At 43.1% G+C, this 15,762-nt stretch overlaps 1 protein-coding gene across 1 annotated transcript; it reads right to left on the bottom strand.

Annotated features, from left to right (window-relative positions):
- Nucleotides 1-8,519: 8,519 nt before the first annotated feature.
- On the bottom strand, nt 8,520-13,080 carry LOC105902990 (carbohydrate sulfotransferase 1). Its single transcript, XM_012830677.3, has 2 exons — nt 12,546-13,080; nt 8,520-11,434 (listed from the first exon to the last, which is right to left on the bottom strand). The coding sequence occupies exon 2, from the start codon at nt 11,390-11,392 to the stop codon at nt 10,124-10,126; it is 1,269 nt and encodes a 422-aa protein (XP_012686131.1). The 5' UTR covers nt 11,393-11,434; nt 12,546-13,080; the 3' UTR covers nt 8,520-10,123.
- Between the last annotated feature and the right edge of the window lie 2,682 nt (nt 13,081-15,762).

Here is a 15,762-nt window from a genome sequence, read left to right as displayed (position 1 = left end):
GCCCATCTGTGAGTGTAAGAGAGGCCTCTGAGTGGAGGTATAGCATCATGGCTTCCTGTACGGACGCAGTTACAGGCATGAGTTTAACCTGCCAAAGACAATGATGGTGCACTTCTACACCTGCATCATCGAGTCCATCCTCACCTCCTCCATCACCGTCTGGTACGCTGCTGCCACTGCCAATGACAAAGGCAGACTGCAGCGTATCATCCGTTCCGCCGAGAAGGTGATTGGCTGCAATCTGCCCTCTCTACAGGACCTGTTTGCCTCTAGGACCCTGAGGCGGGCAGGTAAGATTGTGGCCGATCCCTCACACCCGGGTCACAAACTTTTCGAGGTCCTTCCCTCCGGCAGGAGGCTGCGGTCCATCAGGACCAAAACCTCACGCCACAAAACCAGCTTCTTCCCGGCTGCCGTTGGCCTTAGTAACAAGGCCACCTGACGTGGACTCTCATCCCGCCCCCACACCTCAAGCCTGTGTTATGTTAACACACACTACATTGCACACTGCACATTGCACATCCACTTTTGCACTCCTGTCCTGCTTTTTGTATTGTAGTACTTATTGTGTTTGTGTAGTACTTACTGTGTTTTTATGTTTTATGTTATGTGTAGTACTTACTGTGTTTGTATGTTTTTATGTTTACTGTATGCACCTATACATCAGAACAAATTCCAGGTAGGTGTAAACCTACTTGGCAATAAATACTATTCTGATTCTGATTCTGATTCTGATTCTGATGAGGAGGTGTGATCTCCACAACAGGACGTGGCGTGGAAGTGTGAGAGGAGCTGCAGACTAATAAGTGTCCTTAAAACGGAGTTCTCAAGGAAATGGTCAAGAGATACTTTTGCTCTACTTGTGCGTTCTTACAGTCACTGTAAACACATATCTAAAAGATGAATACAGATGTGTACGTGAGAGCATGAACACTAGCCCAAATTAACACACACAACTGAATGTCTCTGTGTCATTGCAATCTTTTCATCATTTTTGTATTGCAAGAGCATAACCCTTGTTCTAATAGCTACCTAGACATTTCATAACCCATTCTTCACAGCCTTTCTCATCCATCTTCCTGGCTATACTCAAATATTGACTGATTTTACCCCCAGCCACAGCACTCACTCCCCTAAGTAGTCTCTCTTTCTCCCTTTACAGTGAATAGCATAACAAAACCAAATAATGAATAATTAAATAAATGGAGGGAAGACTATGGTAAGCAAAGAGAAAAGGAGAGAGAGAGAGGGAGAGAGAGAGAGAGAGAAAGTCAGCAGTAGAGGGGAGACAATAAAGGAGAGAGGGCTGCAAATGCACCTGCGGATATCTCAGCAGGGGGGCGAGCTGCACTTCTCCTTGGCAGATGAAGGGGCCCCTTTGGTTCCCATTCTCCCTCACACACTTAGTTAGTTGTCTGTCATTAGTGTCACAGCCACGAGTGCTTTTATAAGGCCTTTGTTTCCAGTCGCAGGTGCTCTGTCTCGCACCTCAGCTGCACAGTGTGCTGTCTGCGTTTGTACTGCACATGGAAGAACGTGTACTTAAGATAAACACATCTGTAGTCTCCTTGCAGAATCAGCACAGCAGTGACACTATTTGATGAATCTATAATTTAAACAAATGACTGGGAACTCATTGAGCCTCTGTCCATAGCATTTGTACAATAATGATTCAGTATAAACCCCCCAAAAAGTTGATCACTCAACCAGTGGTCAGTCATATTCTGCAAAAGCAAGGATATTCTTCATTCTTTTTGGCAGGTTTTGTATGGGGGAAAAGGGTACCCCACTAAGGGTATTGAGTTGGAGTGAAGCATGGATGAAAGGAGTCTAATTATCAGTGTGTGCGACTGAATTGCTTAAGGCGAGAGTTTAATTGCGCTGTGGAGCTGGTATGCAGTGGAGGGCCACCTGCACCCATGACCCCTGACCTCCTCCGCGCTCTTACTGATGACTGCGGTAATTAAGACTGAGTGAGCCAGACCAGGCAGAAGGACAATCTGTAAAACACACACACACACACACACACACACACACACACTCTCACACTCAAACACTCACACACATCATTACTGTTAGCACAGCCGGGGTAACATTCCAGCACATAATGTGGTTCAGTCGGACTATTTGTGAGCTCAGTAGATGTATCGAGAAAATGAAAGCTTCATCTTACCAAGCTACATAAAACCTTTAATTTTCCAGTGGTAAGTATTTGTGTAATATTATTTTATCACACTGCACCATGCATAACAGTGCCAGATATGACTTGTAATTGCATGGTTGAACTTAATCTCTTAACAAGGTAAATGTGCATTATCTCACTCATAGAAAATTAAACAAGAAAGAGTACTTTTCTTTTCAGAAACTGTGCTGAAACTATATACAAAACTAAATACAATTATTTGTAGTGTTTTGCTTGCCTTTGCTTGTTTTGCTTGCAGTTTTCATTTAGCTATTCAAAATCCAAACAAATAAACCCTTTAGGAATCTGTGGCTGACAGAACTCAGTCTGTCTTCAATGAATCAGAGAATTAATGGAATTCGAGGAAGCTATCACTGGAAGCCTTTTCACGGCTCCAGTCCTTCCATGTATGTGGTCGTTTCTTATTCATGTTAAAAATACTTTTCCGCCCGACCTTGCTTTCAAAGATCATGAATATTGGATGTATTATAAAGATGTCAAATATCTCATGCAACCTCTGATTTCTCTCTGGGTTGTTGTGGGCAAGCATGCTGTTGTTTGGGAGGGAGCTCTGCTTGTGAGGGTGAAGCACATGGCTTGTATCAAACTGTATGCGATGTGAGAAAATATTTTTCTTCTCGGGTGTGTGTTGCCACGTGCCAGGCCAGGGTTGCATCATCCGAAAAAATTAAATTGTTTCCTCGATTGCCTGAAGTTTAGAGAATGTCTCTTGTGATGACAAAAGGACAGTGATGGCACGTGTCTGTATGCATGCACATTTGTGTGTGTGTGTGTGTTTGTGAGTGAATGTGTGTTAAACGTTATGTCCCTATCCCTGTTCTTGGGAATTGATTGCGTTACATACACACCAAAAAAGTGCACACACACACACACACACACACACACCTTAGATATTGATTAAATCTCCTTGTGGGATTCTGGCACCTGTATTCCATTATCTCCCTAACAAAAGGAAGTGCAGGATAAAAAGCACTGAGCACAAGGAGAGGACAATAATTCCGCCAAGGAGCGGAGACTCTAAAAAGAATCAACATGGAGATTACTCCCTCGGGTCATATCAAACATGAGGCATTCATTCAGCGAATAGATGGCAGCAACACTGACACTTTAAGCCACGTACCACAGTGAATTCTGCACAGCCACTCGGATGGATTTCTGACGCTGGCTTGCTATTTTATTGAAATAGATTTCATATTTCAGGTATTTGCAGTTATTTAGCATATCCAGCATTGCATTAGATGGCACTATGTAACCACTCCATGTAACAAATGGTACCTTTACGCCACATCTTTCACAATAAAGCTCCATCCTGGCGATATGTATGCATTTCTGTTTGTAGTTTGATATTTAATTATCATGCTGATTTGATGCTTAATCTATCATTTACACTTTGCAGCCTGCTCTTAGACAAAATCACTTGGTTTCCACTAATCTGTGAATGATCTGTAATAAAAGGTCCTTGTTCGTAAAGGGTTAAGGAAAGATGGCCTGTGAGGTGCTCTCAAAAAGACCATCTCACCCTTATCCCCACCAAAGTGAATCCACATGTCAGTTGCGAGGCTGAAATACAGGGGCTTGATGGATTTCTCATGGTTCCTCTGTTGAGTGTTTGACCTTAACAGCTGTCTCTGACATTCCCCATCCACTTTCTGTGCAAGAGCTCTTCTGTCCGGCCAATGTACACATACAGCTCCAGTATATACACACTCACGCCAAAGCTGACATACAGTACACCATGTACACACATAGACATGCACATGCTCAGATGCACTGGTATGTTATCACAGAAATTAGACACACACACAAACTTACATTGAAACACAAGCACGCATTCATACAAAAGCATATAATATAAGCACAGATGCATGCACATGCATGCAAGCATAAATATAAGTAGGCACACAAACACATAAACACACACACACACACACACACTGTGGAGGCTGCACCTGCACAGCCAACAAGGGGAGATTAATGAAATGACTGACCTCTTCCATTCACAGGGACATTACTCCAGTCACACTGCAAGGAAACACTGTAACTGGACGGCATGTTGTGAAAGCTGGCCCCCTACTGTTTGTCAGATTCGAGCACCTCGAATTGAGCCAGCACAGTGCACCTCAGGTACACGCTGTGCTGGCTGTTTGTGGAGAGAGGAGATGAACAGGGCGTCCATGCCCCCCACTGTTCTAACCGTCCGCCAGCCAAAGCGACGAGAATGATGTCAAAATGAGTCAGGAAGTCGAGTGGCTATTTGAAGGTTTACTTGCTCGGTTATGCTCTATAAGTCTCTAATGCATAGCCTAGAGATGGAGGATAGAGGAAATATGTGTTGTGAGCCAAGGGAATTGATATCTGGTCTTCTTTCAGAGTAATGAAGCCCTGGTTTTAGCACCCACTGTCCTCAATGCATTGTTTCCATAAAAAGTGATGGGGTAGAGCTCACCTTATTCTGAGTTGCAGCTGTCATATCTTTATGTTCCTTGGAATGGATGTGTGTTACTTAGAAAGGATGAAATCTTTTTTAGATTTCCCTTGATGAATAATTCCAGAAAAACTGAACAAATGCTATTTTCATAGTTCCATGTACTCTAAGAAAAGGTTAAAGGGCATACAGCATGCACGCACACCGTAACATCATCTCCTTTGCACTGTCATAAATATCTTAAGAAATCTATGTTTCAAATGTTACACAATATGACAGACGTGTAAACACGGAGAGAGAGAGAGAGACGCTCTTGTTTTATGACAGGGTTTGTGTCGAGTGGCATTTCCATTACCTGACCCCTGGTTTCATTGAGAACGTGGAGCGTTGTGTGTGTGTGTGTGTGTGTGTGTGTGTGTGTGTGTGTGTGTGTGTGTGTGTGTGTGTCACTGTGGTGTCAAGAGCAAAGCTGTCACGACGGCAGTGTCTGGAATAGGCATTTAAGAGCCTTTACAACGGGTGCGCTTAGGACATGATGACATTCCTTGGGAGACATGTCCTCCCAGCTCACTTAGCGAAGCAAGGCAGTCTGATCGCATCATGGTTGAATCGGTGCCTTAGGGAAGAACACTATCTTAACTACCACGCTTTTAGGCTCATGGCTGTGCGTGTGTATGTGTGTGTGTGTGTGAGTGCGCGCGCTTGTGTGTGCTTGGGGGGGGGGGGATGGTTGCAGGAATATTATACCAATTCGGGTCAATGATAATCCTTCAAGTGTTACTCAATCAACCAGCAAACAATTGCTAATTTCACAAATTCATCTGATCAGCATGATCAAAATAACAATAAAGTGGTTGCTTCCAGCTCTCTCTGGTACGCCAATCACACCAAGGAATCCCAACCGCTCGCCGAAGCCTTGAATAATCTTCCATGAGAGGAGCCGCCCCATCACCATATTCTGCATTCCAGATCCTCATTACCTTGCACACATGCATATTTTCCATGGAATTGAATGAAGAATGTTAACCCTTGATGTGGATAGGCTGATTGTTTTCGTTCCCAACCACATGGAATCAATGTAATGGAAAAGTGGATGAGAAACTGACATTGCCCAGTGAGAATTGCGTGCAGTTACACAGTGGTGTAGTCCTACATGGCATTCGGGATTGAGGTTAATGTGGCTCTGTTGTGCTCTGAAACCTTCCCCTCTCTCATCAGGGAGGTCCATTTGGCTGCCGGTGCTTGATGTGTTTTAATCTCCCATGAAATTACTCTGTAATCGCTGACATCAGAGACCACCAGGGATCTGTCCTCAGCGTCAGAACTGTTATTACCTTTCATCTTTCACTCCCAGCTGCCCAGCTTCCGAAGGTTTCAGAAGCAGAAATGTTGGTTTCAGAACATGTCGGCGCAGTCTCTCAGCTCTTTGTCAATGCAGGAAAACGCTGGAACTGTCTCTTGTGCGGTGGGGTGTGAAATCCTAGTGGTTGTGATGTTGGGAATATCTCAAGTACCTTTTCATCAAATGTTTACATGTTTACCACATCAGAGCAGTGCAATCTAGAGACAAAGAGGAAAGCACAGAGGAGAGGGAAAGAGGAGAATGTTTTTATGGAGGAAGAAAACTGACAGAGACAGAGGTGGGGAGAAATAGGAGAGACCATGACGCTTATGAATTTCCTCCCAGGAAGAAAAAAGGCAGCAGAGTTATGCATCATTCTGTCAAATTATGCTCTTCAGCGGAAGACTATAGTTTATCACCGTGGGTTGCCACGGATATGAGGAGAGGCGCAAGGGTAAAGGCGTGGGCAGATCATAATGGATTATCACTTCACAAATCAAATGCACTAATCTTGATTCAGGTGAATAATTAATCTGCAATTAAACAATTCAAGATTCCCCCCCCACAAATGGTAAATTGTTGATGGTACTGTGTAAAAACAATGAACGCATGTTCACTTGTTACATGGCACTGTGCATCAATGCACACAAGGATCAACTGCATCTGCTCTTGTTGTTTGAAGTGTGGCAACCGGCAGGAGCCTATTTGGATTGCCGATAATTATGAGATCTTGAAGAGGGATCTGAGTCAATACAACACTGCTCAATCCCTGGACACACTCTCAAGGGATTCAGAGATAGGCTTGATGAAGGCCATTTGAAAGCTCCTGCCACAAAAGCTTTGTGTCAGCATCTCTGTGTATGGGAGTTCTGTTAAGGCCCCCACACAATGCACTTTTTCTGTTGCTGTGGTTGCTTCAGCCTCATATGTGGGTGGCTTGCACAAATAGCACCTATGCACAGCGGAAATAAAATGGCACAGCGATGTCTTTAATAGGTCTTGTATGAAAGTAAACCTTGAACATCATATTGATATAGCTCAGTTAGGTTTGTTTTTAGTACATTTCTTATACATATCAGTGGAGGCACACACCAGTATGAGCTGGGTCTGTCCAGCTGCTGATATGCGTGGCAGCAGGAGTACATACTGACTAATCAGGGCACTGATCCATTACAGGCTGTGCAGCAGCTCTCTCCACGCGAGGGTACTGTGCACCCACTGACAGGACAGTACGGTTAATTATACAGTCAACATGACGGCACATCAGAAGCCAACGGTTTCCTGTGGTGAATGTAGTAACAGTCCAAGCCCCATCTTCTGGATGTGAAGAGGCTGACATGCTTTGGGATTTTTTTGCATTTATAGCCTGTAGAGTCTCTGGTCTGTGCACACACGGACATGCAACATGGAATATACTAAGGGGTATCATATCGATATCAGCACTGGCTATATTTAATTTACATGTATAAAAATAATGGGCCGACCAAGTTTTGAAGCTTTGAAAAAGATGCACCATGATTAAACAACGACACACACTCACACACACTCACACATACATCCATGGACAGCATTTGGCCTTATCATTAAAAATATCACAACAAACATCCTATGATCTACAAGCACTAATTGCCCTTTGTATGCAGCAGTACACAGGGTCCCCTCAATGCTCATCTCCACTGGGCTTGGTCAAAGGATTCACACTTGTGTTTGAATAATAGAGAATTAACAGAAAAAAAAATAGATAAAAGAAGAAAACAAACTCTCAGTGCATTAACTAAGCCATTCATGTGGGTGGATGCAGCTGCACCGTCCCCCCCAGTGTGGTCTTGTCACGGCCGGACCGAGGCTCACAGCCCACGTGGAACCCCATGGACTCCCCACAGGAGTCCCACTATGGCACTGACAGACACTCAGTGTGTCGTCAGCAAGCCCCAAATCTGCCAGCAGCAGAGGCAAAGGATGAAGCACAGACAGAGCCTCTGCGAGCCCACTCTGAGCCTAAGTGCAGCCAGGTAACAAACATAACCATCCACACAACTGGCAACACTAGGCAAACTGTGCAGTTTTGTTGAATCGTGAAGGCACCACGTTATCACTGTCTATTATTGTTTGAGCCCTCGTTGCTTCACATTTTAGAATGTGTTTAATTGCAATTGCTAAACAGAGCATTTAAATTATCATCTCTGTAGAGCACGTGGTGCAAGGTTGCTAGTCTACTGCTCATCACGGCAAAATAATCAATCTTTCCGGATGTGCAGGTACAGTGCAATTCATCAGGATGTGGAAAACTACAAACTACAGTAGGATCACGGAGACTGAAATGGAGGTCCCAATGAATTAGGCATACTGTGCAACTGAGAGGAGGGGGTTAATGCTCTCCATAGCTCTGTTTATTGAGTGAGGGTGAAGTGAATCTTATAGCACAGCACATAAGTAAACTGAAATGGGTAGCACTAACTCCCAGTCCTCATCTCTGAGCCTTTAAGAGTGGTTTCATTCTGTGACTAAATTCACTGGAATTGAGAGAATGAAAGCGGAAGCAGCAGGAATGTTTTTTTTTTTTTTTGTATCTTTCTGTGCTTTTTTGTGTGAGCCATATGTTTTGCCTTGGGAAACAATAAACATCATGAGTGGATAAGCAGATCATGCAGCGAATGGCACACATGGGAAGCAGACAGTGACCTTTATATTAAGGTCAACCTTACAAAAAAAATCCTCTTGAAAAGTCGATGGAAATAAATGCTAAAAAGATATTAGATGGCTCAGCAGTAGTACATACAACTCTGAATGCTGAACTTGGATACTGAATGCACCACTTTTTATGCTAAGCGGTTTTTTCAACCTAAGCTAATGCAGGTATGCTTATTTAAAACCAAGTATTTAGGTCATATTATTGCTTTTGTCCGAGGATGGCAAAGTATCATAGATCTAGGATTTGAGAGATGGAATGCCAGAACTGTTTTATATTTACCTTAGCTCTATGTTTCCATTAACAGGGCAAAACCCAAACTGTATAGGTCAAAGTTCATCTATCTGTAATTGTTACCACTCCTGCTTATCATCCTCCATCTGTATTTTGAGTAAGTGCACTAATAAGAAAGAATTACAGTGTATGTGGATCACGTTCCAGAACAGAGACACAGCTGCATCTGCAGTTGTGTAGATTGTGCCGGGGAGTGTTAACGATTTCCAGAGTATATTATTAGTATGCTTCTGTTAAGAAAATGCATTAATTCCTCCCACTCGTGGGGATATGTAAACACATCACAAAAGAGGGGCAAGGAGAACATTCATCATGGCATTGACAGTTTCCTGTCACCTTCAGAGGGAGGAATGCTTTTCCGGAGGCACGCTTCCAACACCCCTGAGAGTCTCTGAAAAGAGAGAGTGGGATTCCAGCCATGGCAGTCAGGCAGATCAAAGCTCTGTGCCTTTGTGCTCTGCATCTCAATGGCGACCATCTACAGACCAGCCTGAAATTCTGATGTAATATGTACACTTCCTGCCATTGACAGGACTTCACGTCTATACAATGCATTTAGAGAATTAATAGCTCAAGAGGCGTCTAATTTTAGACGCTTAGGCCACATCAGGTACATTTCAGAGGAGATTAAATCATTTTCATGTGAAATCTTTTTAGTACACCATCTGACGCTACCCTGCATCAATCACAATAATGTTAAAGGTAGACTGCGACATTCACCATTTATTGCACAGTTGCTTTTGTACAGGGTGGTTTCTACGTCATGAATGATTTCCTCAGCATTCATTCAGCACATATACTGCCCTGGATGGAAATATGGCAACATTCACCGGCATTAAAGCAACAGCCAGTCGTTGAGGAGTCTGGATTGTTGGTAGAGGTGGTTGCATTTTATCATGTCAGTGGAATAACTCAGAACGGTCCTTTAAAAAAGAAAATGTTCAACATTAAATCCAGATCAGAAACAGCTCATTCCCTGATCTGATTTTTGTTGTGCTCTTTCTAAATTAGCTGGGAGCCCTAAACAGCAGGAATTCATGGGCTGCAAAGTCTTAGTGCAAATTTCAAAGGAGATGGGAAATAAATGAAGATCATAAGCTCAAAATAACATTAATAATCATAAGGCAACAATTATAAATATATCAAAATAGTCTTCAACAACTATCTTTGTTATGAAAAGGGTACAAAACTTTTGTCCTGCACGAGTGAAAGAGTCATATTTTTGAGTTCTTCTGCAGACTTGACACTTTTGTAGCCAAGAATGTTAAGGATCTTCTGACACACTGTCTGCGTGTAGTCCACCATCTCAAAGGACAACTTCAGCCTCCAACTCTCGGCGTTCGCTGCAGAGTCCCTCACCGTACCGTACTTATGTTTGGCCGAAAGCTCACTACTCCCTCTGGTGTTGGCCTGAATCCAGTCCACCACGTTCTTGTCCATCGGCAGGTTAAGGTAGTCATAGATCTCCTTAGTCTTCTGCAGAGGGTTCCGTGCTAAGTCCTCATATCGGACTAGCATGTACTTCCCTTTCAGCCAGTACGGGTGGCTGAGGCCCGTGGACACAGAGCTGAGGAAGTCATCGCACACCATAGTCAGCTGAGTAAGGTCCAGGTTGTAGGGCTTCCTCCCTGTAGCCCTCCAGATCCTCCACAGCCGGTATGTGTCCCGAAACGTTTCAATCCGAGAGGAGAGTATCCCCCGGGGGTCCCTCACCAGCTGGATCACCTTCAGGTTGAGCCGAGGGTCCTCCACCAGGGCCCGCAGGTCACCGATTTCTGGCACGCGCACAATCTTTATGGCCGTGTGACGCCGCTCGCGGCAAGACTCGGCGGCGAGCGTCATGTTGAGGGACGCGCACTTCTTTACGCAGTCGCCCTCCTCCACGTTGGCGTCCCCCGGGCCGAAAGCGTCACACACCGGCTGGGAGCACAGCGCCTTGCTCGCTCCGCGGCGGAACAGCTTATCCGTGGTGTGATTGGCCGGGGGAGGCTTGATGTAGCTCTCCAGAAAGTGAAGGTCACAGCCATAGAGGCTCCGCAGCAAGTCGCGGCTGGCCCCGAGCATCACCCTGCGGTCTGCTGTGTTCCGACTATGAGAGAGGCGTGGAATCAGCGCCGTCTGGACGTGGTAGAGAGGCTCAAAGAGATAAAATACATCTGAGTGCTGGTTGAGCAGCTGGCCCACAAAAGAGGAGCCGCTGCGGGTGGTGGCCAGCACCAGAATATGGGTTTTGCGGGAGGCATTGTAGATGAAGTAGGGGTACTCCTCACAGCCACGTTCAAAAGACGGGTCCGTGTCCTGGGCTCCCAGGCCACAGTTCTGGGGGCTTGGCATGGGACAGAGGTGAAAGGGCTTGGAGGTGAAAGTCCGGATGGCTGTGTACTGGATGGCAATGGAGGCCAAGGCTAGCAGGATCACAGCCTTCCAGGAACATTGCATGGCTAGGAAACTTCATTTAGACACTGCTGGCTGCCTCTGATCCTATTAGAAGAAGACAGGGAAATATTTGGTTTCAGCCATGCAGTGAAATAGAACAAATCTGATACAGAGATACTTGTTTTATATGGTGCGAAAAAATAGGTTATACATGGTTTATAAAACACCAAACAAAAGATCTGTTTATTGCTCATTTGTGTTATGTATGAAATAAGGCATGAAGCTATAGCTTGGTGAAGATATTTAAGCAATTTGAATCAGTTAAAATCAGGAACAAGTGTAGTCAGTTGCAATTAGAGTGAAAAGCACTTGCCTCAACTGTAAATATTTTAAGGCCATTTCAATTTCAGTAGAAACACAGAAAAATACAGGCGTCAATACAGACATTATTGCAAAATCTTACAAATATCAAAGTGAATTCCAACGGTATCTAACTAATCTTGCAGCATTTAAATAAAGAATAAATGGCACAATTGAAGGGACAAAAAGATCTCACCGCCGCTGACTTCAACACATAACACTACACATTTGTCTTCATACGGTAGTGTTGGAAATCTTATATTTAAAACGCTTAACCGCCGTGAGAGCAGTCTGGGAGGTAGGCTATTCGATAACCTCAAACATTGTTTGTATCGGCGGCATGAGTTTTCTATCTTGCCCTATAGAAACGGTGACCTACTGCAGGCAAATGATCTAATCCAAAAAAGTATCACGCATACACGAGATGCTTCTTAACTACTTCATGGCAACTATTCATGTTATTAGACAGGGTCTCGAAACTGTATGGAGAAGAGGTAATTTCATATAAGATGTATGCAGGGGAGAAATCATGTCCTAACTGAAGCTTATTTAGCTTGTTTGAAAATCAATCACAGTAAGGTAAATATGTTGGAGCTTGCATGTCCTCGGGCACCTGTGAGAAAGTTTCCCCCCTCGATATTTGCCAAAAATGGGTACACTAGTGACATGGCATATTTATGGCAGAGTATTCAGAGTGATACATCCGCTTAAATCGGTGTTCTCGAAAGACCTGGCTTTAATACCGCAGTGGGGCATAGACATCATTACATACAATTTCGTTTTCAAGACATAAGGGGAGCATCATTTTTTAATTCGGCAGATTCAAAGCAACTTCGTCAAGTTTAAAAAATGTTACCTGGCTTGTCAGTTTTATGTCGGAAGGCTGTCATAAATCCGAGCAAACAGCCGAATCCTTATTCTTGAAGATTATATCTTCCCGTTTTCCATAGAACGCAAAATCCACAGCAGGCATCTTGGCGAAAAGCGACAAGACGAAAAGAGACATCCACACAGTGTACATCCATGTGGCGGTACATGCAGGAACAACGTTTAATATTTAGGCAAACAAACATAAATATATTTAAGAAGAATTATATGAAATACTCCGATATAGCGCATCATGTTTCAAAGCTAGTCGACCTTCCTCCCCCACGCAAGGTTTTTGATCTGACGCGCTTGACTGTCTGCGTGTATGTGAGATGCAGTGGGACGAAGTGTCTGGACCACCCCTATACCCCCGGCGCTCTCTCTCCCTCTCTCTCTCCCTCTCTCTTCCTCCTCCTACTTCATGTTACTCTCCCTTTCACGTACACCAAATAATTTCTCCTTTCGTATAGACTTGCTTAATGGCCATTCAGTTGTATTTCCGGACCAAGCGATTGCTGTGAAGAAAACTTTGCAATTTTTTGTTTCCGTTTTCCGTTTTTTCATAACCTGATATGATGCTTGTTGAGCATTATGCCTTAACCTTCTAACCAGCTCTTGTATAATAAGATACATCTTTTATGAGTTCAAACTTTAAAGATTCAACACAAAAGGTCTCCTCAAGCGTTGGTGTGTGTTGTACACTATGGGCTGTGTGCTTTATATTGTATTTATTTGTATTTGTATTTATTGTTTTTGTGTTGTATTTATTTTTTGTAGCTGGACAGATAATAACTCAGGTAGACTATATACGTACTGTATCTCTTGCTTCATCTGGCGCTCCTCAAAGCATCTGTCACCTCTAATGTTGAGTTCTTGCAGTCAAAAACATGAATTGCATCTCACGAACATTTGACACAACATCTCACGTTTGTTTATTCATTTCCAAAATGAAAACAGGAATACCCATGCCCTGTTTTAGTGCCTCATAACCTTGGCTTTGAAAGGCATCTGGCTGGGTTTCTTTTAGCAGTGATAACGAAAAAAAGGAGATTGTTTTATAATCTCCCTCAGGTCAGCTATCAAAACAATATTGGAAGAGACATGGCTTGTTGGATTTGCACATGATAGTGAGTGATAGGTTCTTCAACTAATCTGCGTGGCCCAGTTGGCACAACATCACATTATTAGGCTTCAACCTTTAGAGTCAATTGCCCAGGACTTATGGCTGAGGTAGACTCTTATCTCAGAAACATCTGGTCTGATTTTCTGGAATACTTGATGATGATGATGATGATGATGACGATAATGATGATGATGATGATGAGGATGATGATAGTTATTTCCCACCATCAGAGACAAACAGAATTAGAATATGCTTTGTACAATAATTCTACTTTAATTTTAAGCTTTTAACAAACACATTTTATCATAAGATGGACAAAAACTCGAAAATGAAACAAGATTTCATATTGGTAGTCAGTTCAATCATTAGCAGTCAGAGATCCCTTCCAAGGAGGTTGGCTGACAGAAAATTGCTTATTTCTTGTCAAAAAGCCAGTTTACTTTATTTTAATCAACGCCCCTTTCTATGATTCCAAGGAAACATCTTCCCTCTTGAATACACGTTTTTGATATTTGTACATTTCAGGGTGAAAGTCCCCATGGAGAGCTTGAAAAAAGACTCTTGTCATCGAATGATATTCTCACAGGTGTGGAGCATATCATTAGTTGAAAAGAATCTCTCCAAGAATCCCACCGTCATGCTAGGCATGTAAACTATACAAACAGTATACTGTTTCAAAGCACATAACAGAAACCCTCATGTTGGGCTATGGTGGGCTCGGATGCAGACGAAAAAAAAATGCAATCCAATCCCATGACTGTTTCGCCACTGAGAACTCAGCACTGATCTCTTTTAGTAGTAATGGGAGCAGCTGGCCGATGATGTGTATTGGATTTGTACTTATTTGTTTTACGCATGATATCCAATTGGCCAGTGCTTTAAATGGTGTTTTGTAACTGTTGTAGCCTGCCGCAGCGACCTTTCGCCACCCTCTGTGAATGAATTTTTTCATCCTTGACACCTCACTTTCTTTGCTCAGGATGTGGCTATCTTATATTGTAGTCTGTTTGGATGTGTAGGCAGTGCACAGCAACATTCCTAACAGTTTAACTAAAGCTGAAGGGGCCCTTTGCCTGCCTTCTAACCATGACTCGATTTAAATCAGTCATGACAAAGGCATAACATGGCCCTCTTTTAATGTGGAGTATGTATGCATAGCCCTTGTTTATGTGAGCTACCTCTTGTGACTACCATAGTCAACAATTTGCTATTTTCATTGTTGCCGTTAATATAGTGTGAATGTAATACTATGTTTAATACCTGCTTTATTCTAATGATATGCTGTCTATTTATGGAAAATATATAAAAATGTAAACTTGAAGAGACTGGCTTTTAAAACGTTGTTATGCCACAGTGAGAGATAAATAAATAAACAAATACAGACATATTCTAAATTATATATAAGAGACTAGATGCAGGCCAGATGTATTTGGTCCATGAGCTAAAGCCTAGCATAATGAATTTCATAATGACTGGAAAGTCTATGCAGTTGGGTTACAGTGATGTTTACAAACCCAGCGGGGGAGGGGTTGGATTTGGGGGTATTATGATGTAGGTAGACAGGACTATAATCATACTCTGTTATGGTCTATATGGCTTTTGCTGTTCTAGTGGCTAACCTAAAAAATAATGCCACCAAATCTCATGATAATCCGCTCCATTATGCACATAAACTAGACTTTGCACAACACAGAATGCTTTTATATGGCTCTTTTCATGTTTCATTCCAACCCTTAGTCTCATACACCTTTCTCTTTCTTCAATGTGTTGCTTATTTGTCTTGGCCTCAAAACTATGCCAAACTCTTGCCTTTGGAATAAAATAATCTCCTTTGGCTACCTCCCCCTGGTAATCCCACACATCCTGGGCACAGCCAGAGTCAGATTACGACAGGCTTTATCTCTGTGGGCCTTGTCTTTGTGCTTTATCTGACTTTGCTTCGTTTTACATTTGCTCTGAGTGCTTTTCTAAGCAAACGGATCACATCCACACTCACCCTTGCACATGGGTCAGAGAGAAATAGAGAATGAGCAAGAGAGAGAGCGAGAGAGAGAGAGAGAGAGAGAGAGAGAGAGGGGGGGGG

Source organism: Clupea harengus, chromosome 6 (assembly GCF_900700415.2).
Source record: "Clupea harengus chromosome 6, Ch_v2.0.2, whole genome shotgun sequence".
Classification (NCBI taxonomy): Eukaryota; Metazoa; Chordata; class Actinopteri; order Clupeiformes; family Clupeidae; genus Clupea; species Clupea harengus.
This window is presented reverse-complemented; position numbering and strand designations above follow the sequence as displayed.